Source organism: Calliphora vicina, chromosome 3 (assembly GCF_958450345.1).
Source record: "Calliphora vicina chromosome 3, idCalVici1.1, whole genome shotgun sequence".
NCBI classification, from domain to species: Eukaryota; Metazoa; Arthropoda; class Insecta; order Diptera; family Calliphoridae; genus Calliphora; species Calliphora vicina.
Window position 1 is genome coordinate 125591060 of NC_088782.1, and position 27008 is coordinate 125618067.

Sequence of the window (27008 nt, forward strand, 5' to 3'; positions counted from 1 at the left end):
GAAGAATGTAAAAGTTAAGGATTATCAGAATTATATTTTATGCAAAACATAATGCAGGAATTTCATACAACTATTTTAGCTATTCAGAATGACTCTTGTACAGTTTTAGAGTTATTCGATATAATGACTGTGCTTATAAATAACCTCAAAAGTAGAATAAATGAAAAATTTGTTGGCACCAAAGTTAACAGCATTTTAAAAAAAATTCGCTTAATGAATTTTTAAGACTGAAGTAGAAGACTTTTTAAAAACTGCGGTCAGCTAAGCAGAAAACGTTTTTTTTTTAAATAGCATTTTTAAATTTAAAAAAAAAACATATTTTCTTGGGATGATTTACAAAAGCTTCCGCAATACCTTCAAATATCTGAAGAAATATATAACGATAAACTATACATATATCAATTACTGCAGCCTTATGAAGTTTATAAACAAATACCAAGAGATTTGTCAAATGCTATGGTTTTACCAAACGTGAAAGGAATGAGAAAATTAAGAAAAGTTGTATGTTTCGTATTTTCAATACCAGTAAGCAATGCTTTTTGTGAAAGAGTTTTTACTATTTAAACAATCTTTATACTAAAGAAAGAAACCGAATGTCATTCCACCTGATTAGAGCTGAAATATTAATACGAACAAATTTAGAGGAAGTTTGTAAAGATTTTCAAAATTGTTGACAAACCTCTAGGTTTGGAATTGGCCAACATGCGTAAGCTTAAAATAGAAATAAAGTGGCAGAGTTTTTAGTATTTAATAATATACATACATATGTTTATCATGGAATGGACCGAACAAATTTAAGTTTAGTTAATTAAATTTTAAGGAATGAAATGAAAATATTTAATTGTGATTCTAAATTTTTAAAATTAACACACTGCTAAAAAACACTTTTTGTAAGAACTTGAAAAGCGAACAAGTGGGGATTGTAGATTTTGAAACACCCTAAAAATTTTGAGTTATTTTAAAAAAACTGTAATACTTTAATAAAACATTTTTAGACCAATAAATTTGAAACAGTCATAGAAAAGCAAAGAATTAAGCTTTCATCAAATGTACGCATAAAATGTATTTTCTATGAAAACCTATTTTTTTGTACAATGTTTTAATGAAAATTGTATGTAGAAAAAAACGAGACATTACTCGTTAAAATCGGTTTAAATTTGCAAAAGTTTAAAAACATTTTCGAAAAGTTCGAAAAAATTAAAAATTAAATTGAAACCTCTACAAATATTTTATTAAAAAAAGTATTAATGAAAAGCTGAATAAAACCATGTTTTGTTAGGAACTAAATTTTGCTATTTTCATAGTAAAATAAGCAATGAAATGCTAAAATAAAAAAGTTGATGAATCTAGTTTTTTATATATTCTTTACAAAAACAATACTTATAACCTACAAATATATCAAAAACTTCATGACATTGTAAAGCAATCAATTTTAAACCCGTTAAAAAATTAAAATCGGACAAAAACTGACTGAGTTACTCGTCCGATACAATGACGAATATCACTTAAAACGGTTTTTTAGAATAACTTATGAATTTGGGAGTGTTCTGAAATTTTTTGACACGATTTGGAATGTACTCAACAAGACCTATAAACCACGCTTTGTCGTTTTCCAAGTTTTTTTCTCACACTAGCACCGTGTAATACATATATATACAGTGAGCCTAAAAAGTGAGTATACACCAAAAATATTTGAATTTTTTTAAGATAATGAAAATCCTAAAATTTATTCATCGATTCAAATTTTAATGTTTAATGAGTTGAATAATAGATTCGGTTGTGAAAAAAAAGATTTAAGTCGGACTATAATGATTTTCATGATCCTAAACACATCAAAAAATTCGGGAGTGTTTAGTCACTTTTGAGTCTGTGTGTATGTTGATTACAATGGATAAAATTATATTTTAATAAAAATTATTTACACAAAACCAAAATTAACATTTTCTTTGTAATTTTTTTAATGTCCAGTTTTTTTTGATTTGTCCAGCTTTTTAGACCCCAATGTCCAGCTTTTTGCAAATCTGCATCTGGCAACCCTACATACAATACAATGGAAAATTTCAACAATAAAAATAGAAGGGGTTAAATATAAAAATATGGGTCCTAAAAGTATGCTTTAATTTATTGTTTATAAAAATTATTAATAGATTTGTATGTAACATAATAAAAAGGAATAAATTAGTTACAAATTAAGAAAAATTTAAGTTTTAAATTTAAAGCCTAACTTTAGGGGTGCTTAAATCTTATTTGTCTATTTAATATATTCCCCTAAAACTAGCTAGCTATTTTAAAAAACTTAAGTAATATTTGTTAACCAAAAAACACCCAATTTGTAATATTCATAATTTAACAAATTTGACTGCCTCGTTCCCAAAATTTTAACATTTAACGCCTAAAAGTATGCCCTCTTTTTTGCTAACAAATTTCTATTTAAAATATTACTCTTCCCTTTAGGTTTTTTTGGTTTATACTTTTAGTTAATGTTTACTAATTAAATGTTAATTTCTAAGTCATCCTGCTCTCTTTATACACATTTTTAGTTCTTCTCTAGTCAGGGATTCACTTTAGACTTGCATGCATCCATACATCGAGTCATTATAAACCTAAAAGTATGCAAAAAGTTTTTTTCAATTCGTTTTATTTTTTTTTTTTTTTTGCTTTTTCGTATTTTAACAACTGTGTAATTAGTAAAAGCTCTATGCATTATGCAAAACAACAACTTCATTATATGGTTATAGTTTAGATTTTATTTCGGGGGAAAAAAAAACACTAAAATATTTTTTGTACATTTAGCAGGCAGCATAGAGGATGACTGCCTTGCTTGCTTGCTTTTCAATTTGGGTTTAAGGGAATGAATATAAAATTGGGAGAAAAAACTTGGATAAAATGGGAAACCGAACAAGTATGAATAGAAATAAAATTTTGTGTGTTTTATACTCTGGCTGACTGCACTGAATAACACTAAATGTTAATTATATGAAATTTACAATTATGGATGAATAAGTTTTAGAGAGTAAGAGCAAAGGCAAAATTTTGTTGGCCTAAGAGGAGTTGAGTACTCAAATGGCAAGAGAAATAAAGTGAGAATTTTTAAAAGAATAAAAAAATATTAAAATTTAAATTTAAATCAATTGCTTTAAATTGAATATTCAAACAACTAATTACTATGTTAAAGTTACTTTTAAAAGTAATCAAATGCTTTTAAATGTACAAGTATTAGTTAACATGTTTAATACATTTAATTTAAAATCAATATCATGACATTAAATTTTTCACTATGCTGCCAGAAAACTACATTATTTCAAAACAAAATTCTCTATTTAATTTTGTTATTTTGTTTATACTTTCATGCACTTAAATTCACTTTATTTCCTACTGCTCTTTTCACCAACCCCCACCCAAACCTCTACTTTCAGCTGGCAAAAAATCTGTTTCATACAACATATACACGTTAAATAACATTACCCGACATTACAACAAGCAAAAATGCTTTTAAACTAAATGTAATCAAGCGTTTAAGTGCAATAATACAAAACAAAATTTTCCAATTTATTGAACGCTAACAGCAACTCATACTACCAACTATGTACCACCATCTACACTGACAGCAGTTTTAAACAACCAATGAACGACAATTTTTGTGTTTGTTACACACATACATACAGTCAGTCAGTCTCTCTCAGTTAAACATACTAACAAATATCAATCATTTGTACAACGAAATGTTGTACAATAATGTTGAATTTAAACAGAGTGAGTGTAAATATAGTGAACACTATTTAGCACATTGTGGCTAAAAATTTGGATTTTTTTTTGTTTGCTTAATGTTTTTTCTCTCTGTTTTTTTTTGGAATTTTATTGATACCCTGTTTCATTTAGCATTTGTGCCTATATGGCATTAAAAACAAATTTGCGTTTAACAATTTTAGTTTTAATTTCCAAAAAAAAAAATTCTATCGTCCAAAGGGATTTAGAGCAGAAACAAATGCAGAGACCTGGCAAGTAATTAGCACTTGAAATAGTAATTTAAGATAATTAGCAAAATGATTTTAAAACATAGTTGGCAAGAGCAAATCTTTAGTATTACAAAATTTTCAATGAAATTTAATAAAAATTGTGTCCCTATAGAGAATGTTGTACCTACTTTGATGGAAACTTAATTTGCTATTCAACATTTTGTTTCTCTTTTGATAGTTACTCAGTTTTCTTCAGAAGATTTTCTACTTATTCATTTTGTCTCTATTTTGATAGCGATTGAGATTTGTGTAGAACATTTTGTCTGTATTTTTATGGAATTAGTTTTAAGTAAAATTATGTAGCTACTTTGATGTATATAAAATTGTGTCTCTATTTTTTAAAAAATTGTGTCTTTGTAGATGATTTTCTATAAAATTTAGTTTGGACATCTTTTTGGAAGTAAAAAACTATTTTTGGAAAAATTATTTTTCTGAAATTTTCAATGGAAAATTGTTTTCTAATTTTTTTAAAGTGACAGCAAAATTTTTTTAAGAAAAATTAGAATTAAATTTTTTAAGGAAAATTTTTTTTTTTTTAAAAAAAAATTCTAAAATTTTTTTAGGAAAAAAATTTTTTTTTTCTTCTATTTTGTTTTTTGAAAATGCAAAATATTACTATTCATAATCCAAAAGAAAATTTTTAAAATTTAGTTTGGTACTCAACTTACGATTAATTATAGTTTAAAACCCGAAATTTGAGGGGAAGTTAAACACACATGACTTTCCCACCAATTTTGTTTTAAAAATTTTAAAAATTCATATCTTTGGAGTTTATAAATATTTTGGAGTTTTTATTTTTCATTATGGATAATTTGAAATGCTAGTACAATTAAGGAATAAAATATGTAATATATTTTTTTTTATTAAAAAAATTTTATAAAAATTTTGTGAAATTTTTTTTATAAAAAAATATTTTTTTTTTTTTTTGAAAATAAAAGAAAATAATATCATTTCATTCCTACTCTAAAAGAAAATTTAAAAAAAAAATACTTTAGAACACAATTTACGAGATTTTATATTTTGAAATAACCAAAACTAGGGGGAAAGATGTAATTTTTTTAAATTTATTAATTCGTTTAAATACCTTAACATATTTTCCTTACCTCAAAATTTTTCTAAAGCTACTACTACTGTAAAATTATTCTATAAATTTCCCTTAATTAATAGCTTCCTATTGACCACAACATTCAACCCCCTTATAAAAGCTTTAATATTTTATAATAATAGCATTTACAGCACAAGCAATTTAAATCAATTTCTTTTTGCCCACCATAATATTTTGTAATCATAAACTGTTGAAAAAATTTTGTCGAATATGGTTTTGGCTCTAATATCTTTTACTTTATATTTCAAAGTAATTAAAACTGAAAAACCATTAAAATCAAATACAAATACACACCACAACATTTAGCAATATCACTTAACTCCCAGGCAACAAAATATTGTGGGGGGTACTGTATACACAGCTAAAGAGAGAGAGTGTTATTTAGACCCCTGGAAAAGGTCTACACAGAAAACATATAAATGGTATGCAGTATATATTAGTGACTTTATGGCCATGGTGTTCGTTCGATGCTGGGTGTAAGAGAGTGAGTGTAGTTTTGAGTATGTTTACAGCATTTCAATAATAATCAATGAAGAGTAATGTTTACCAATGGGAGACCAAACATGAGGCGCACTAAAGCATCAACACTAACGTCAACAACAATTTCGCAAAACCAAAATATATACACTAATCATCATACAGAACCCAACAGCTAACCAACCAACCAAGCGAACGACCGACCGACCAACCAACCAATATTGCAACAACCAACATCACTTTACACTGAAAAGCAGTCAACAACAGTTAGTAAACGACATCAGCAGAAAGCGGCAGCACCAGCATCAACATCAGCTTTAAACAGCCAGCCCAGCAACAAATTTTAATGACGCTTTTACTGCAAACTTTAGCTGGGAGCTGTTGTTGTCCTACATCTACATAAGAATACAAACAAATACACTTATACTCTGACACAAACACACTTACACACATGACTAGTACACATATAAGTAATTTCGATATGACTCTGTCATGTTTGTAATTCAATTATGTTAATGATTGGACAACATTTAACGTATTTACATTTAATGCATAATGAATAAGTACTCATAATGTTCTTTAAACATACACATACTTACATTCATAGCATTTGCTAGTGTCCAACCATTTCAGGCTGTTCATATAGCACCACCATTTTATACTAACACTATGAACTACGTCTATAGCCATTACTGATGCTGTTGAACTGGGTTTTTTTTTTTTTTGTTTTGTTGCTTTTGACTCTCTTTTACCAAAAACAGTCAGTCAGTCAGTCAGCCATCAGTAACTAACTAAAATAAAAAAAAAAATATTTTTACAAAATCAGCAAAATATATAAACGTATGCAGAAAATGTATAAACGAGAGAAAAATACATATAGAACATTATGTGGCAAAGTGACATTGCCCTGACATTGATTAAAATTTAATTGAAAATAAAAATTGTTTGCAACTTTATGATCGAATAACAGCTAAAAGGGAAATGTAAATATATTGAATATTTCACTTTAAAAAAAAAAAAACCGTAACACACATAAAGTAAATTAAGCAGAAAAACTGTTGGAAAAATATTGCAAGAGGGAGAGAGAGAAATTGGTGTTAAAATTGGGATTTATTAAAGCATACTTTTCGGTGTTACAGAGTAACATTAAGGTACAAATTGCCTGAATTTAATTATTGGTTGATTTTACTGATTCTTAAGACAGTTTCGGAAGTGAATTATTAAGAATATTTGGAATATTTTAAGTATAAATAAATTGTGAATGACATGTTCAACTATAGTCCAACAAATGATATAGTCTGCATTTTGTGTTTTCTTGATTTTCTTTTTTTACAAAAAAAAATTTTTCCCAAAAATTATTTTTTTCAACAATTTCTTTTAAGTTATATTGGTATTTCATATTATTTGTGATGAAAAAATTATTTTTAAAAATCTTGTTTAGAACCCGAGATACGAATTTTTAAAGTTTTATAAAACAAAATTGGCGGGGAAGTCGTTCATTTTTTCAGAACTACTTCGTTTGAGTTTTTTCAAACTGTAAAAACATAAATTTGGGGTTATAAATTAGCATTATTTAGATTTCTATTTTTTCCCTAAAATTATTATTTTACAGAAAATTTTTTTATAAAAATATGCATCTAAAATTTTTTTCACGAAAAATTTTTTTTATCAAAATTTAATTCCATTTTTTTTTTAAATTATAGTTTTATTTCAATTTACTCATAATCAAAAATAAAATTTAAAAAACCTTGCTTAGAACCCAAGATAAGAATTTTCAAAATTTTAAAAAACTAAATTGGCGGGGAAGTCATTTATTTTTTATAACTTCCCCACCAATTTCGTTTATATCAAACCATAAAAATTCTAATTTTGTGCTCAAAACGAACTTTTTAAAATTTTCTATTAGATTATGAATGTTAAAAAAATTTTGAAAAAAATATTTTTGAATAAAAAATGTTTGAAAAAAATTCAAATAAAATTTTTTTTTTTTGAAAACTATAAATTTGGGAAATAGAGACAAAATTTGTAAATTTTCTCTACAAAATTTTCTCAAAATCTGATTTCTTGTCTTTTTCTAATAAAATTAAATATTCTAACAGCAATTTGGTTAAATTTTTAATATCCTGCTATACAGTAGCCTTCCTTTTTACGATAAATCGTTAATTTGTTAGAATTTTAAAGCATACCTAAAGGAGCATATAAAATAAATATAAATTGAACTCTTTTTTTTGTGCTTGTCATTTATTATACTTACAAAAAGTAAACCCTGTAAATTTGCCACCATCATTGTTAATAAATTATTCAAAGGGAAAAGGATAATAATATAAACTACCACAACAACATAAAATCACAAACAAATCATGCAATAACAATCAATTTTAGTTTAACAACCCAATACTACAATACCTTTTTTGCTTTAGAAAGACTTTTGACTTTACTTTTTTTTCATTTTATTTAAATTTGTAGCAAAATTTAAGTAAATTCTTAACTAATTTGTGTTTTCTTCTTATGCTTACAGATGAACCGCGGTTTACAGCTCAAGCCAGCTGATAGTGAAGGCCGCAGCGGTAAGTTTGAACTTTTTGTATTTATTATCTAACACTTAACTCTAGTTTTTAAATAATTGTTCTTAAATGGTATTAAAATCTTAGTTTTCATAGAAATAAAACTAAAAACAAAATAATTACAAAGTTTTTTTTTAATATTTCTTAAGTGTGAAAGTGCCTTTTTTATAAATGTGATTAATTTTTCTTAATATGTGTTTTAACTGATAATGATTTGTATAGGTTTCTGGTATTATAATGAGGACTTTTATGAGGGAAATTGTAAAAAAAACACATTTCAAAATATTAGAAATATACAAAATTAAATAAAAGTCAGTCTTTTATATTTAAATTATGGGAAACGATTTTTTTAATTAAATTTTAAGGCCCACGGATTTTTGTTCTTTGTGTCAGCTTAAAAGTAGACTGCACAAAATTTCATTTAATATTTTTTTACAAAATAATTAATTTAGGATTTGAATTCCTAAAAGTAGGCATTATATTTTCAATTAATAACGTATTGGGGTTTATATTTAGGCGTTTATGTTAAAATCCTAAAAGTAGGCACAGGTTTTATAGAAATTAAATTTCTAGATTTCATTTTTTAGACCAATCAAACTTTGCTAATATTCTTAAAGTAGCTAGAAATTTGGGGTTATTTTATAAAGTCCTTAAAGTAGGCAACATTATTTAAAACTTGTTCAAATTAGAATTTATTCATAATAAAGTATTTTAAAGCCTACCTATAGGGTTGAAGAGAATTTTTATTCTTTGATTTTCTTTAAAGTGTTTAGTTAGATATTCTTATTCAATTTATATTGCCAGTGTTAATTAGTTTTAATTTAGTAAAACTTTTTAACCTTTTGAGCTTGAATTAAATTTCCCAAAATGACCTTTCAACTTTAGCAAAGGTTACAAAAGAAAACTAAACTAAAATTGAAACACACTCTTTTAATTCTTCTTAAATCCCACACACAACATTTGGCATTTAGTGTTTAACTCTTAGAGACCAACTTCCAGCAACTGATGCTTAAAGAAACCCTTCTTATCTAAAACCAATGCTAAAGCTTTTACTATTTAAGAACTGTTGTTGTCCTGGCAACAATTTAAAGTTTCTTTTTAATCCTTAAAGGAATTTAATTTAGCTCTTTTCTTATGTAGCTCAAAGAAGACAGTCTAAACCTTCTAATAATAATGCAGTGTATATAAGATTTTTTATTTTTTTTGTTGCTGTTTTTCTTCTTATTCCGTCTTATTCATTTAGCCAAATGAAATTAAAGCTTAAAAAGTTTTTTTTCTTTACTCGTTAACAACGAAAAGATTTCAAATTTCCAAATAGTTTGTTGGCTGCCTTTCGTCTTCTAAATACTTTTCATTCTTAGTACTTTTTGAAGTTAGTTTTTTTTTTTTGTTCTTGTTTTTGCTGATTTTCCCCTTATTCTTTTGTAGTTTTATTGTTGCATAGCAAAAAGGCTTTATGGCAAAAGTCTTGGCTTATCTTAAGCAATTTGCTAAAAAGTTGTTGCTCATACACATACACTTGAACACTGAAATAAGTAAAACTGCAAAAAGGACACTTTGTTTAAGTAACAATTTTTGGGTTCTTTCTGCAGCAAGTCAAGTCTGTAAATCTTGCTGTAGCAGTAGTTTAAGCATCAAAGTTGCTGCTTTTGCTTTTTGAAATGATGCTGTTAAATGCCAAACTGAAAATGCAATTATTGTGACAAGTTTAATTGCTTGTGGTTAAAGCGGTATGGTTTCTTTAACTCTATCTCTTTTGGCTTTGCCAAAAAAAAGATTTGATTATCGTTAGTGCGTTTAGTATAAAATAAGTAAAGAAATAAGTTTGAATACTAAGGATTTGTTAAAGTCCTATGAAATAAAATTGTTTTTTATATAAATAAGTTTGAAAAAAATAAACTATTATTCCTTTGAGAACAGAAATTGTTTAGATCTTTCTTTACTTTTTACATAATTTTGAATAACAATTCAAATATTAAGGAAGTGAAAGATTAAAATTAAAAATCGTTTATATGTATTTAAAAGACTTTTCAGATATTTTTTGAATTAAAGAAAATTAAAAAATTATTAATATCTTCGAAATTGTAATATTTCAGAAAGTGTAGCATACATCCAGGGATTTAAATATTAATAATTTCAAAAAGTTTAGCACATGTTTTTTTATTCTGTTATACAACATACATTCCGAAAGTAAAGCATAGTTTTAGCATCTTATTATCAACAAAATAAAAAATGTAGTATAGTTTCAGGATTTGAAGTTGCTTAATTTAAATATCTTTAATTTATGTACTTAGAAATATATATTGAGAAACTATTGCATAGTTTTAAGATTATGATGTCAATAAATTAAAAAGTGCTGCATACTTGAGAGAGACATTTTCTTTGAAATTTACATAATTATTCAGAAATATCAGTATAGTAATATTTAATACCTTTTTAAATCAACAATATTTTTATTTAAAAATTGTTGCATACTTTCAAGGGTAATTTTTAATAATTCAACAAATTGTTCTCGAAAGTGTAGAATATTTTAAGGATTTTTTAAATACGTTTTACAAATAATGATACAAAAAAAAATATTTCAAAAAATGCAGCATACATTCAGGAGAAAATTTTAAAATATCTTATTTAACGTTTTCTGTTCATTGTAACTGTTTGTATAAATTATAAATTAAATAAAACTATAAATTTTCTTGAACAAAATTGTTGCATACTTTAAGGAAATATTTGTAAAATCTTTTTTTGAGCTTTTCGAATCAGTATTTGTGTTCATTTAATAGTATTTCAAATAAATAGTTAAAACATTAAACAAAAATTACAATTAAATAAAGCATACTTTTAGGAGATACTTTTAAAATTTTTTCTAAATGATTTCTTTGAATATTACTTTTTCTATACTTCCAAATAAAAATATTACTTAACAAAGAATATTTTTTATTAAAAAAAGTTTTGCATACTTTTGGGAAAAATTTTCAAAATTATTTATTTATCAAGTATAGCATCAATAATACCTTTTGTATAATAATTATACAGTTTTTAACAAAATAAAATAAATTTTCTGATGAAATAATCTGATGAAAAATTAAAGATTTCTTAGAAAAATTTAATTAAAACTACATTTTTTCCTTATAACGAAAACTTGTATTGTTAGTTTTATTAATATATGTGGTATTACTTTTTAAAGTATAACATTATTTTCGTATATATTTCTTAATTCTGCTTTAAGCAAAAATTCCCTTAATATGCTTTATATAAATTTGTTTCTCTTTTTCTATCCATCTTGCTTTATTCCATTGTAAATATTTTATCTTCATATTTGTTGTAATTTAAGCGTTGAGAGCTTTATAATAGAAACAAAAAGCTAGTTCATCAATTCTAACTTAAATTTAGATTTTTTTTCCTTTATTATGTTTTGTTTTCTTATCATCTATAAACATACTATGTACTTCAGGTCCAGGCACATTTATATAAGTTTAGACATTAGCACACACACCCCTCCAGCCGCCTGCTCCTAAACATATACTACAGTTTTTTGGAAACAATGTTTTCTTAAACAATATAAGTATTTATATGAAAAAAATCGTATTTTCTAATGTTAATATACATTTCTTACCTTTATGGGAATCTGTTTTTCTTGCTATATTATTTTTGTTTATACATACATATTTTTCATCATTATAAATATTTTTTTCTGAACGTAAAGCAAAAAACAAGTTCAATCTCCTGCTTTTATTTTAGTTTTTATTTTGTTTTTCCTGTTTTTCTCCAACAAACATATATTCTTATTATGTTATATTATAACAAGAACATACATGTTTTTTTTATATTTTATCCTACATTTATATATGAAAGCAGTTTTTTTGTTCTTCTTCTGTTACATGAACGGTTTTTTTCTTACTTTTTTTTTGTCTTGTTGCAAACAATAATGTGTAATTTGTTCTTGTCTTTAGTTTGACGTTTTAGTAAGGTTGTTGTCACGTTCACATTTCGTGTTTTTCTTACAGCTTTTCAGTCATTGTTACACACTGTTACAAAACAAAAAAACACGAACTTACTTATAATGTTGCAAGCATCAAGGGGGAGTAAACACGATTGAATTCAAATGTGTAAGAAAAAACGTTGCATGTGTATAGCACGCTAGAAGAAAATACACATTTTAAATTCATTTAGCATGAAATTAAAATTAAATGATGCCTAAATTGCACGTTTCAGTTGATAAAGTAGAAGAGAGAGCAAAAAATAACGGTTTTATTAAGAAATGCATTACATTTCATCCTTAAGATATGCTTTAATGTATTTTGAAATTTTTTTATAAGGTTTAATGGGGAAATGTTAATTATTTTAAATTTTAATATGAAAGTTTTAATTTAAATACAAATAAAGGAAATTCCATTTGACGAAGTTAATCACATCTTATTAAAGTGTATTGAAATCAATGCTTCATATTTTCGTATCATATTTTTAATTAATTGTTCGACCTTAGAAAAGCCATAAGTTTTAGAAAAATATTTTAATAGCCTTAAAAATATATTTTTGCTACAAATTATTAAAATCTTACGTTAATCTGTGATCAAATTGTTCAATTAACTATAATTCGATTGATTTTTCCATATATTAAAAATTGTTCATCCTTAAGGTAGGCAACACTTTTTTTAAATAGCTTTTTAAGCATTATTCTTATAAAAAAATTATTAAGCTGATGCTTAGATTATAAGCAGATGCTTAGTTTAACATTATTTCAAGGATTCTTACATATTTTAAATACTTTTTATCCCTAAGGTATGCAGCATTTTTTAAAACTGCAGCTTAAAGCCTTAAAATTACATATAGGTATCGAAAAATTACTCTAAAAAATAACTACTGACAAAATTGTAGAGATTATTGAATATTTTAAATTTTAGTTCATCCTTAAATTAGGCAACACTTTTTGAAAAATATTTTATAAATGCCGAGTAACGCAGTTTTAAATAAGACTTATGAAGAAATAATCGAGGTTTTGCGGTTCCTTCAAATTTTAAATTTGTTCCATCCCTAATGTAGGCAACACTTTTTGAAAAAATATTTTATAAGTGCAGATTACTCAATTTTAAATAAAACTTATGAAATTAATAGAAATTTTGTGATTTCTTACAATTTAAAATTGTTCACTCCCTAATGTAGGCAACAGTTTTTGAAAAATATTTTATAAATGCCGACTAACAATATTTTAAATTAAACTTATGAAATTCATTAAAATTTTGCGATTCCTTCAAATTTTAAATTTTTTTCATCCCTAATGTAGGCAACACTTTTTTCAAAAGGTCTTCTAAAGCCTAAAACATTAATTTGTGCTAAAAATTAATAAAATTTTACATTAGTTTATGATAAAATTGATGAATTTAAAAAAATTTCGATGATTATTCCAAGTTTTAATTTAGTTTCTTCCTAAAAGTAGGCAACAGTTTTCTAAAAATTGCTGCTAATGGTCTTAAAACTAAATTTTAAGTAAACTTGTCGCATTTAAAGCTTACTAACAAAATCATTCAAACAAATCAGTATTATATTAAACAAATTTAGTTAATTTTCATTGTTTAGCTTCAATTTTCTTTTGAAATTTGAATCTTTTACTGCTACCTCTTATTACGTATTTTATTATAATTAGTTGATTTCTGATACTTGTGTTGTTCTGCAGAAAGGTCAAGGTTTATTTGTGTTGACCTAAAGCCACCTAAATGTATGCTTCAATTATTTTACAGTTTTTCTTTGCTTATCTCTAATGCTTCATATACATACATGTATATATATTTTTCTGTAGCAATATCTATTCATACAATTCTCTTGTTACAATTACAATTTATTAAACGTAAGACCTTTAGATTTGCTAACGTCAACATATCGTTTTCAATTACTTAAAAAATAACGCTTTCTATTGCGCCATTCTTGTACCACAACAACGTCATCAATATGTATGTATATATTGTATAAAATATATCCTTAACAATTTTCTATAACCTTATTAGTAATTTGTGTAGTTTGCTGTATCTGTGTTTGTGTGTGTGTGTCTATTACAACACAATTCTATACAATTTAGAAAGCTTATTAGCAGGAATATAACGAACAAATAAAAGCATTTTTGTTTTCTAAAGGAGGCTTAAGTTCTTTAGTTTTCTTTCTTTTTTCTCTTTCTACATGTTCCTGCTTCTTTACAAAGCTGGCACATAAGGTCTGAGGAGTGGTGGATTTTATATGATTGTATAAATGAATGAGAATGTTAAGAATTATCTACAAGAAGCTCCTAAAATGTGTAACATATATGTATGTGTGAGTGTACATTTACAATTGTTCAAATACCAGCCATAATAATAATGTATAATAAAAAAGCATTATTACTGTGAAACCAATCATCATCAAAAATGTATAGAATGCTTAGCGTATAAAAGATGAAAAGCAAAAAAGAAAATTACATTTTATTTTACAATTGAAATTCATATAATTTGTACAATTGTTGTATGGTTTATTGCTTTACTCATCTTTTCATCATCATGTGGACAAAGCTGTTTAATATGGTTTTTGATCTAAACATGAAAAATCAAAGCATACTTTTAAGCTTAGGAAAATGAGAAGAAAAGGAGGTGTGGTTTTAGGGGAAAGTAATACACAATTATTAAATTTCAGTTTAAATTTGAACATTAAATTAATGTTTTGGTTAAAGAATATTTTACTTTAAAGAATATTTTACTTTTTCTGCATAAAAGAATATTTTTTCTTTTGAGAAATTTTCCTAAATTTTTTCCCTCACATCCATAACTTTCTGTTTATTTTTACTATTGTTTACCTAAATTTTTGTTTTAATCTGTTATATGTATAGTTTAATCAAAATATTTAAATAAACACAACTCTCAACTACAGCCTACCTTTCAGGCAACTTGTTTTTAATGAATTTATTGCCTATTTTTAGGTGCTGTATTGTGCTTTTAGTATAAAACACTTTATATTGTCTTTTATATATAAAGTATTTTATTGGGTGTTTAATTTTCTTTTTTTCTCATAAACAGAAACACATATAGTAGCTAGCAACCTTTTAAATAACTTTTCATCTCTCAACTAACACACCCACATACTACAAATACATGTAGTACAGAATACAATGAAATGTTGGTACACCTTTATACATCATTTATCTTACTCATAAATATTCATTTCCTTTTGTATATCTTTTAACATATTAGCCCCCTTCTCATACTCTCTACAACCACCACTACTCTTGTGCTTTTTCTAACAAACAACAAATTTTGTTTCTAGTTAAAGCAAAAATTCCCAGAGTTTATTTTTATAAATAAATTTATATAATACAGGGTGTGTGTAATGTAGTGTCATCAAACACATGTATATAACTGGATGTGTGTGTATGTGTGTGTATTTGTATGTGGCAGAGAGTAACTGTTCAAAGATGATATGAATCCCTTGTTGCAATAACTTAAAATGATTGCCAAAGATTAAAAATCAACATTATAAAAAATTGCTTATACATATCACCTTGTAATGATAAATTATATAAATTTCAACACAAGACAGGTGCACACACACTCCCATACACATACATTACTAACATTTACTTAATGTTTTAGACGAATGTAGGTGTTTTTCTTCTCAATGTCTAAACATGTTTGTGTGTGTGTGTTTGGGTTACTTTATTATAACACAAATATTAACTCTGAACTGTAAGACATCAAGCATAAAAAAATGTTCATTAACGCTTTATTTTGTTGTTTTTTGCACAAAATAAAATCCAAAGATAAATGGTTAACCCTAAGAAGGCTACAAAGGGCACTTACTTGAGACCTTAAAGGAGCAAAATTAGTACATAAATGGCTGAGATAGAAGCAAATCTATCTCAAAACTCACAGAATTTGCATAAAATGATTAAAATAGTTTAATTTTGGTAATTCTTGCACATTTTATTTTTTTCATCCTTGAAAAATATATTTTTTTTGTGTTAAAAATTAATAAAACTTTAAGTTAGTTCATGATAAAATTGCTTAATTTATTATTATAGAGATTATTCCATATTCAATATTTTGTTCCACCTAAAGTTAGGCAACACTTTTTGAAACAAATTTTATAAATGCCGCATAACGAATTTAGGATAGAACTCATTAAATTACAAGCATTTTTGTGATACCTTCTCATTTAAAATGTTTAAACATCCTTAAGGTATGCAACACTTTTTGTAAAATTCTTTTAAATAGCCTTAACAAGAGTCTAGTGTTTAAATTTTTTTAACATTTTAGGTTAATTTATGATTCAATTCATTAATTCACTATTTTTAGAGAGATTATTCTATATTTGATATATTTGTGCAGTCGTAAGGTAGGCAACACTTTTTCATAAAATATTTTATAAATGCCGTATAATGTAATTTAATATATAGCGCATTAAATTATAAGAATTTTTGTGATTCCTTCTTATTTTAAATTTTATAAATCCTTAAGGTATGCAACACTTTCTAAAAAGTATTTGGAAAGTCTTTAATATGTTTTTTATGCTAAAATTTTAAATAAATTAAAGATTATTTATGATACAGTTTTATAATTTATTATTATTGGAGAGATTATTCCATATTTTATATTTTTTGTGTTACCTTAAGCTAGGCAACACTTTTTGCAAAACAATTTGTAAATGCCATATAATATAATTTGATATAAAACTAGTTAAATTGATAGAATTTTTGGGATTCCTAACTAATCTAAATTTTCATGTATCCTTAAGGTAGGCAACACTTTTTTAAATAGCATTTGAAAGTCTTATAAATGTATTTATGCTAAAAATTAATAAAACTTTATATCAATTTGAGATAAAATTTATTAATTTTTTAATTAAATATTTTGCACCACCTTAAGATAGGCAACAATTTTTGAAAAATATTTTTTTAAATGCTGTATAACTTAATTTAAGATAGAACTGATTTAATAAAAAGAATTTTATTTCATTTACATAATTTTCAACCTAAATGTAGGCAACACTTTTTAAGATAGTATTTTAAAAGCCTTATAAAGCTATTTATGTTATAAATTATTTACATTTTAAGTTTATTTAAGATAAAATTTATAAATTTATTATTATTAGAGAGGTTATTCCATTTATAAAATTTAGTTGCAAGTCAAAAATAGTAGAGTTTTTATGATTTCTTTTCATTGCACCCTTTAGTTAGGCAACACTTTTTAAAAAGTCCTTAAAAGCCATCTAAACACAATTTTTTGATAAAATTGTTGTATATTTTAGTTTTATTTATGACTTATTATGTTGTTGACAATCCGAGTACATTTTTTTAACATTTCTTTGTATCCTTATATACCTAATTTTTGCCATCTGAGGGTTAATTCTTATAACAAAACCTGACAGGAATATAAAAAAAAAAGTTTGGCACAACATAAACAAATACTTACATCCACAAAAATAAGAAATAATCAAAAGATATAGCACATCTAAAGGTTATTAGGTGAAATCTAACATCAGCTACAAAAAGAGTATGTTTAAAACACATTTGTTTTTAAACAAAGTTTAAATTATAAGTAAATATAAATAAACAAATTTCAATACATATGCTAATTTAAAATTATCCAAATGCAAAAACAAAAACATTTTAACAGATCCCTTATTTTTATTTTTTTTTTTTTGGAAAACCCGCATATTTGTAGATATTTTTGTCAAACTCTTATCAAGTTTAGTATATTCAGTTTAACAAATAATAATGTTATCTAGTTCGAAACAATGCAATTGGTAAAAGACCTTCATTGTTTTTCCCAGAATACAGTTATATGGCACATTAATTCTACAGGCAAACATTTCATCAAACAAAAAAAAAAAGAGAAAAACTGGAAAAGTTTTCTATTTATAACTATAATACACATATACGTTTCACTGTATAACTAAATGAGTGAAACCGGTCGGCCTGGCCTGGTCTGGCTTTCAGCCTGTATGTATACTTTTAAATAGACTATAAATGTGTTTAGTTGTTTTGTATGTATATATCTATTAATGTTTGTGTTATTTTCCATTTATTATAGACATCTATCAAATTGAAAATCAATGAAGTATGAAAATAGCAAAACAACAACAATAAACAAAAAGAAGATTAATAGAATAGAATCACATACGTTTAGATATGTTTGCTATACATACATATATAGAAATAAATAAATATATTCATTTTTATTTTTATTATTTATTTTAATTTCATTTCATATGAGAATTTAGTATAACAAAATATTTATTTAAAAGTAGCCAGCCAACAAATAAATATTTCAAATGTTTATATGCTTAAAAGTATGCTTCATTTAATTGCTAGTTTTTATTTAATACTGAAATGCTAATAAAATCACTCTGTCTTTGATTGAATAAATAATGGTTTCGGTATTTTTTTTTTTATTTTTAAAATAATATAGAAATAAATTGGTCATTAAACTTAAACTATGTAATTAAAGGAAGAAAATAATGTTTTTTATGTAAAAAGAGGGGAAATTAAATTAATTTTAAACTTTGGGAATTAAAGAAGAGGAGGAACTTTTGAACAATTTTAGAGAATTTTTTGTTTGTTTTTTAAGTTAAATAATGCCTATTTTTTTTCTTTTAAATTAATTAAAAGTTTAGTAATTAAAATAAAGGCTTTTGTTTGGGAAAATTCAAATTCATAAAAAACACTTATTTTTCAAACAGTATACATTTATATTCTGAATCCTTATAGATAGCGGAATCGATATAGCAATGTCCGTCCATTAATCCATCCGTCTGTTGAAATCAACTTTTCAAAGCAACGAAATTATTGGGCATCAAAAGAGCCAAGACTAACCGGTACCTATAAATATGGATATCAAATGAAAGCCATGTGAAAGACCTTTCCGTTTAGACCGACAATATTTGATACTTTTAAATAATAGTACTTTTTAAAAATACTACTTGTTTAGTGGCACTTTACAAAAATAGTACTTTTGAAAAATACTACTTTTTCAAATAGTACTTTTTAAAGTTACTAAATTTTCAAATAGTGCTTTTTAAAAATATCTTTATTTTAAATAGTACTTTTGAAAAACACTACATTTTCAAATAGTACTTTTCAAAAATACCACTTTTTTAAATAGTACTTTTTGAAATTACTATTACTATTTCAAATAGTACTTTCTTAAAATACAATTTTTTTAAATGTTACTTTATAAAAATACTACTTTTTAAAAATACAACATTTTCTAATAGTATTTTCTTAAAATGTTAAATTTTAAATGGTACTTTATAAAAATACTACTTTTTCAAATAGTACTATTTGAAAAATACTACTTTTTGAAATAGTACTTTTCAAAAATACAACTTTTTCAAATAGTACTTTTTAAAAATTCTACATTTTCAAATAGTACTTTTCAAAAATACCTTTTTTTTAAATAGTATTTTTTAAAAAAAATACTTTTTTAAATAGTACTTTTGAAAAATACCACTTTTTCAAATAGTACTTTTTAAAATTACTAAATTTTCAAATAGTACTTTTCAAAAATAGCTTTTTTTAAAAAAGTATTTTTTAAAAATATTACTTTAAATTTTTTAAATATTACTTAATAAAAATACCACTTTTTGAAATATTACTTTGAAATAGTAATAGTACTACAAAGATACCATTTTTATACCCTTCACCTTCGTGAGAAGGGTATATATAATTTTGTCATTCCGTTTGTAATTTCTACATTTTTCATTTCCGACCCTATAAAGTATATAGGGATATGGATCCTTATAGATAGCGGAGTCGATTAAGCCATGTCCGTCTGTCTGTCTGTCCGTCTGTTGAAATCAATTTTCTGAAGACCCCAGATATCTTCGGGATCCAAATCTTCAATAATTCTGTAAGACATGCTTTCGAGAATTTTGCTATTTAAAATCAGCAAAATCAGTCCACAAATGGCTGAGATATGAGGAAAAAACCATGACAACCTCTATTTTTGACCTATATCTGGATTACTAAGACATTAATATAGACAATATGGATATCTAATGATAGATATTTCAAAGACATTTGCAACGACGTATATAAGACCATAGTAAGTTGGACCTACAATGGGTCAAAATGGGAAAAAAATTTTAACCCGAATTTTTTTTAAAAAAAAAAAAATTTAAAAAACAAAAAAAGTTTTTTTTAAAATTTAAAAAAAAAAAAAAATTTTAAATTTAAAATAACAACGAAAAAAATTTTTTCCAAAAAATGAAAAAATTAAATTTTGTTTACCTAAAAACATTTAAAATTTTAAAGTATAATTTGGTGAAGGGTATATAAGATTCGGCACAGCCGAATATAGCACTCTTACTTGTTTTAAATAGTATTTTTTAAAAAGACTACTTCTTTAAATAGTACTTTTTGAAATTACTACATTTTCAAATAGTACTTTCATAATATACAAATTTTCTAAATGTTACTTTATAAAAATACTACTTTTTCAAATAGTACTTTTTAAAAATACAACATTTTCTAATAGTATTTTCTTAAAATACTATTTTTTTAAATGATACTTTATAAAAAATACTACTTTTTAAAATAGTACTTTTGAAAAATACTAATTTTTGAAATAGTATTTTTCAAAATACAACTTTTTCAAATAGTACTTAATTTTTAAAATAGTACATTTTTAAAATAGTATTTTTTAAAAATACTACTTTTTTAAATATGACTTTTTAAAATTACTACATTTTCTAATTGTGTTATCTTAAAATACAATTTTAATAAAAATACTACTTTTTGAAATAGTACTTTTTAAAAATACTACCTTTCAAAAATACTGCATTTTCAAATAGTAGGTACTTTATTAAAATATTACTTCTTTTATAAAAAGTACTTTTATAAAACATTTCCTTCTTCAGCTAATATTTAAAAAAAGTAGTAATTTCTGTCTTTAAACTTTGTAATTTTCTTTTCATTAAATATTCTTTGGTACTTCCCTTACCCCAAAATTAATTCAGTTTATCAACCATCACTAATCGCCTTCATAATAATGACATAAAAACACCGACAGACAAACAGTCAGACAGACAAAACAATAGAACAGAACACAACACATATATATCCATTTGAACTTGTTTATCCTAAAAGTATACAATACATAATCATAATCAACAACGCTAACGCTAACGCCATCAACGCCATATAATAATAGTAATAATGCAACAATAATGCAATTTTCGATCTTATCATATTTTGTTAACATTCCACATTATAATTCCCCTCAGCCAGTGATAGAGAGAAGGAAACAGAGAGTTTATGAAAGACAAACAATAATAACAATTTCAATATTGTTGGGTAAATAAAAGGCTTGTGAGTGTGTGTGTGTTTGTATGTATGGCTAAGAGTGAGTCAGAGTATTGTATAAACACCAATACAATAACAATTTATTATCTATCAAAAACACTTACACATACACAAACATACCTTTACAAAGGACACACCTTAATATTTCTTGTCTTCTTTTTTTTGTTTATAAAATATTAACAGGGGACTCATTATTAAAATGTTGCATAAAAGTAGAAAGACAAAAAGAAAAAAAAAAACTAAACTAATATTTTATCGAATGACAACAAAAGGGTAGAGTGGCAATAGAACAAAAAAATCAATTAGAAAAATGGTTTGCTATTAAAACAAATAAATGAAAGGAGAATAGAAAAAATAATAATATATATCAGCAAGCCATGTTATATTTCTAGTATTTGTAAAAGGCTTTTATTTCATTTATCATTTCTATTTTCTTTTTTGTATATTTCAATATTTGCTTATTGGTAATTATTTGTTTGTAGGGTTTTTAATGAACCTGGCTAAATACGAAAATTTTCAGAAATTTCTATTTATTTTGTTGTGCTTCTTTATTTGATAAATATTAAACAAATAAATTAAATTTATGTTTTTTTTTTTCTTATGAGTTATTATCTGTAAGCAATCTTAATTATAGAGTTGGTCATGTTATTTAATGAAGATTTTTTTTTGCGTTTCCCTCCCTGTTTTATTGTTTGTTTTTATTATGTTTCCCTTTAGTGTGGAAATAATATGTTTTTTAATTCAAATTGATGTTTATCTTGACATGACAGCTTAGAAAATAAAACAAATGAATGAAGTATTATAAAAAAGAATATAGAAATGATAAGTTTAATTTGAAGTGTCATGAAAAATTGCAAAACACTTGCTGCCACACACTCATACAATTTAATATAATACAGATATTATTGAAGTGTGTTTTAAGGCTGTTAAAAAAATTATAAATTATTATATTCAAGATAACAATTCAGTTTTTAAAAAAATTAAATACTTATGTACAGGCACTTAAATTAAGTGAACTTAGCTGTAGAGCTTAATATTTAATAATTTACTTTATTTTTAATAATTAAAAAAGTGAAGCATACTTTTGGGATTATTAAAGATTTTACAAATAGTGCTTGAGAAAATTAAGTACTGTAGCTTAATAATTTATTGTTTTTAAATACTTTTTAATAATATTACAATATTTATAAAAACAAGTAAGAGTGCTATATTCGGCTGTGCCGAATCTTATATACCCTTCACCAAATTATACCTCAAAAAATTTTAAATATTTTTAGGTAAACAAAATTTAATTTTTTAAAAAATTTTTTCAATTGTTATTTTAAATTTTTAATTTTTTTTTTTAAATTTTAAAAAAAATTTTTTTTTTGTCTTTTAAATTTTTTTTTTTTTGAAAAAATATTCGGGTTAAAAAATTTTTTTTTCCGATTTTGACCCATTGTAGGTCCAACTTACTATGGTCTTATATACGTTGCAAATGTCTTTGAAATATCTATCATTAGATATCCATATTGTCTATATTAATTCCTTAGTAATCCAGATATAGGTCAAAAATAGGTCAAAAATCGAGGTTGTCTTGGTTTTTTCCTCATATCTCAGCCATTTGTGGACCGATTTTGCTGATTTTAAATAGTAGAATTCCCGAAAGCATGTCTGACAGAATTATTGAAGATTTGGATCCCGAAGATATCTGGGGTCTTCAGAAAATTGATTTCAACAGACAGACAGACAGACGGACATGGCTTAATCGACTCCGCTATCTATAAGGATCCAGAATATATATACTTTATAGGGTCGGAAATGAAAAATGTAGAAATTACAAACGGAATGACAAACTTATATATACCCTTCTCACGAAGGTGAAGGGTATAAATATAGTAAGTATTCTTATAAAGTTGTATTTGAGGAAGTGGTATTTTGAAAAATATTTTTTAAAAGTATTTTTTAAAAAACTTTTTAAAAAAGTAGAATTTTTATAAAGTACTATTTTTCAAAAACTAGTATTTTTCAAAAGTAGAATTTTTAAAAAGTACTATTTTTCTAAAGTACTATTAAAAAAAGTTGTTTTTTAAAAAGTAGGATTTAAAAAAGTATTATTTTTAAAAGTACTAAATTGAAAAAGAAGCATTTTTCAAAAGTACTATTTACAAAAATAATATTTTTATGAAGTACTATTTAAAAAAGTAGTATTTTTAAAAAGTAGTATTCAAAAAAAGTAGTAGTTTAAAAAAAAAACTATTTAAAAAGTAGTATTTTGAAAACGTACTTTTTAAAAAACTATGATTTTTGAAATTCTATTTAAAAAATAAAATTTTTATAAAGTACTTTTTTCAAAAAATAGTACCTTTCAAAAATTCTATTTGAAAAAGTAGTATTTGTAAAATGTAATAATTTTAAAAAGTAGTATTTCTGAAAAAGTAGATTTTTTCTAAAGTACTATTTAAAAAAGTAGTACTTTTTCTAAAGTACTATTTAAAAAAGTAGTATTTTTTAATTTTTTTTTTAAAGTAGTATTTTTGAAACACTTTATAAAAAATATAATTTTTATAAAGTACTTTTTTCAAAAAATAGTACCTTTCAAAAATACTATTTGAAAATGTACTTTTTAAAAAAGTAGTATTTTTGAAACAATATTTAAAAAATAAAATTTATATAAAGTACTTTTTTCAAAAAATAGTACTTTTCAAAAAATACTATTTGAAAAAATAGTATTTTTAAAAGGTAATAATTTAAAAAAAGTAGTATTTTTAAAAACATTTGTGTAAAAAAGTAGAATTTTTATGAAGTAATTTTAAAAAAGTAGTATTTTTATTAAGTACTATTTAAAAAAGTAGTATTTTTAAAAAGTAAAGCTTTTATATAGTACAATTTTAAAAAGTAGAGTTTTTACAACAAACTATTTTAAATAGCAGTATTTTTCAAAATTACTTTTTATATAAATAGTATTTTTAAAAAAAGTATTATTTTCAAAAGTTATACTTTCCAAAAGCACTATTAGAAAATGATGTATCTTAAAAAAACTTTTTTAAAAAGTAGTATTTTTAAAAAGTGCTATTTGAAAAAGTAGTATTTTTAATAAGTTCTATTAAAAAATAGTATTTTTCTAAACTACTATATCAAAAAAAATTTTAAAAAGTACTTTTTAAGAGTTAATTCCTTTAAAATCTTTCTATTGTTAAACAAAATTTTAAAGAAAAAAATAACTCCCTCTTGTTGGTCTATAAATTAAGCATTTTTGCTCTACTTTATGTCAAATTGCAATTTCCGCTTCCGTTTATTTTCATTATCTTCAAAACAGAAAATAAAACTCAATATTTCTTTGCACTTCTTATACTTACCCTGAAACTCGCTTCTTTTTTTAAAAAAAAAATTATTTGATAAACAACATAAAAAGTAAACAGCCGTAATGGCATTTTTGCCCACTCGCTCTAAAACATCATTTATATCATTGTCAAATGAAGCAAAGTATGGAAAAAAAAGACATTAAAATGTTAAAGTGGAGTATGATATCCCTACCTTTTTGGAACGCTTGTTTTTTTTTTTAAATTTAATGTTTTGCGCAAAACGTTCGCAGTATAAATTGTGCGTTTCCTGTTCCGGTGTAAGCATTTTTTTCTACGAAAAAATAACAAATTGTTGTTTTATATTATTTGTCAAGTTAAACTAAACACCTTTAAACACGCAATTTTCTGTAAAAGAAAGTTTTTTTTTCAAATTTATTTTTAGCTAACAACTAAATATAGAGTTTAATTTTGTTAGACCTTAAATTTGAATATGACAGTTTTGGGAAAAATTTAATTTTTCTTTATTTTTTTAAATATAAATTTGAGATTCTTAATGCTTTAGGATTTTTCTTAGGCTAAGAACTGATGAATAATGTGTATCTTGAAAAAAAAAAAAAAAACTGTGAATGAGAATTCAATCAATACGTGTGAATTTAAGCTGATTAAGGGTATTTGGTGTTACATGATTTCTTTTGCTTTCTTTTGTAATTTTTGCAACTCAGTTGATTTTCTTTTATAGACTACTTTTAGGCTTTGAAAAATAAAAAAATAAATTTAAAAAAAATCTATATAATGATGTGACTTTCATTTCATTAAAAAGTTTTACAATTTCTTTTTAAGTTAGTTTTTTTTTTTCTTCATTTTATATTTTATAAGGCTAACAAGGATTAGTTGACTTTTTTGTACCATAAAGTTTTAATGATTTTAAAATAAAAAATTCTTATTGAGCAAAAAGAAAAGTCAAAGAAAATGAAATTATGACACTCAATAAATGAAGGCAGGAGATATATACAACTTAAAGACAAAAATTTAAAGCATACTTTTAAGCTGAATTAAATTTTTTAGAAATATTTTGTTAATTTTTATCTTTAACAATCTAAATATTTATTTCCTTAATTTCCTAATATTTAAACAGGAAAACCTTGAGTTTAATTGAAAAATCTAAAATTTTCTTATTACTCGGTGGCATGCTAAATACTACTTGAAATATGCAAACATTTTCATTAGAAATTATTGTTAATTTATTTATTTATTTAAAGAAAAAAGTCCCCCCAAACATTTAGATTATTGTCTTTTATATATTCTTACAGTTGTATACCTCTATTATCCATAATGTTTGTGGTCAAATGACATGCAATTTTTATAACTTTTCACAACGCAAAGAAGCACAAACATGCATGGAACAGAAGAAAAAAAGAAAAATTATCTAAAATCACCAATTGTCACACAAAATACGCTTCATATAATTTAGAAATCTAGATACTATTACTACTACGTATAAAGCACTACAAACACCAACCAACCACATATTAAGGTCAACAAAAAATACTAACATTAATAGAATTTTGTGTTTTTTTTTTTTTTTTTGAAGACGTACCACCAACAAGCAGGACCTTTTGAAAACTAAAAAGCCATAAAGTAATAATAAACGTCTCTCTGCAGGACACCCAAAATAATCATAAAAGAAAAGCCAACAAAAAAAAAACCAACAAACCTTTTGTTTTCAGTTTGTTTTTTTAATTTACGTAAAATCAATAATAATAATATAAAGACATTATGGGTTTTTCTGTTTCTATTGTTAGGAGAATATTATGGTTTACTAGCTTCATAAAGAAATTATTTTTATAGGGGACAATAAGCTTAGAAATTTTTGTTATTAAATCTAGAGGTTTAACTTAAGTAAATAATATATTAAATTTTTAAGATTACAAAAGAAATTAAACAATAAATAATTAGTATTAATTTGCCAGGAAATCATGATACTTGAATTAAAGCATACTTTAAGGCATTTAAACTTCAAATCCTAGAGTAGTTGAATTAAATCTATTGTTACTCTCATAATTTTCATTTCCATTGGAAAATATAAAAGAAACAAAATTTGCCAAAAAAAAAAATATTGCATACTTTTAGGCATAAAAGGTTTAAATTTTTAATGTAGCATCTTTTTAGGGATAATGAAAAAACTTTGACTAATTTTAAAATATTGTTGAAATTTTACAAATTAAAAAGTGTTGCATATTTTTA

At 24.3% G+C, this 27008-nt stretch overlaps 1 protein-coding gene across 11 annotated transcripts in view; it reads left to right on the top strand.

The window, feature by feature from the left end:
- Positions 1-27008, top strand: part of bru3 (bruno 3) — a 339939-nt gene that overhangs the window by 82413 nt on the left and 230518 nt on the right. For all 11 annotated transcript variants that reach the window (XM_065502879.1, XM_065502873.1, XM_065502877.1 and 8 more), the window contains one exon: positions 8117-8165. In XM_065502879.1, coding sequence (XP_065358951.1) covers positions 8117-8165 — 49 coding nt within the window. The remainder of the gene's footprint in view (positions 1-8116; positions 8166-27008) is intronic.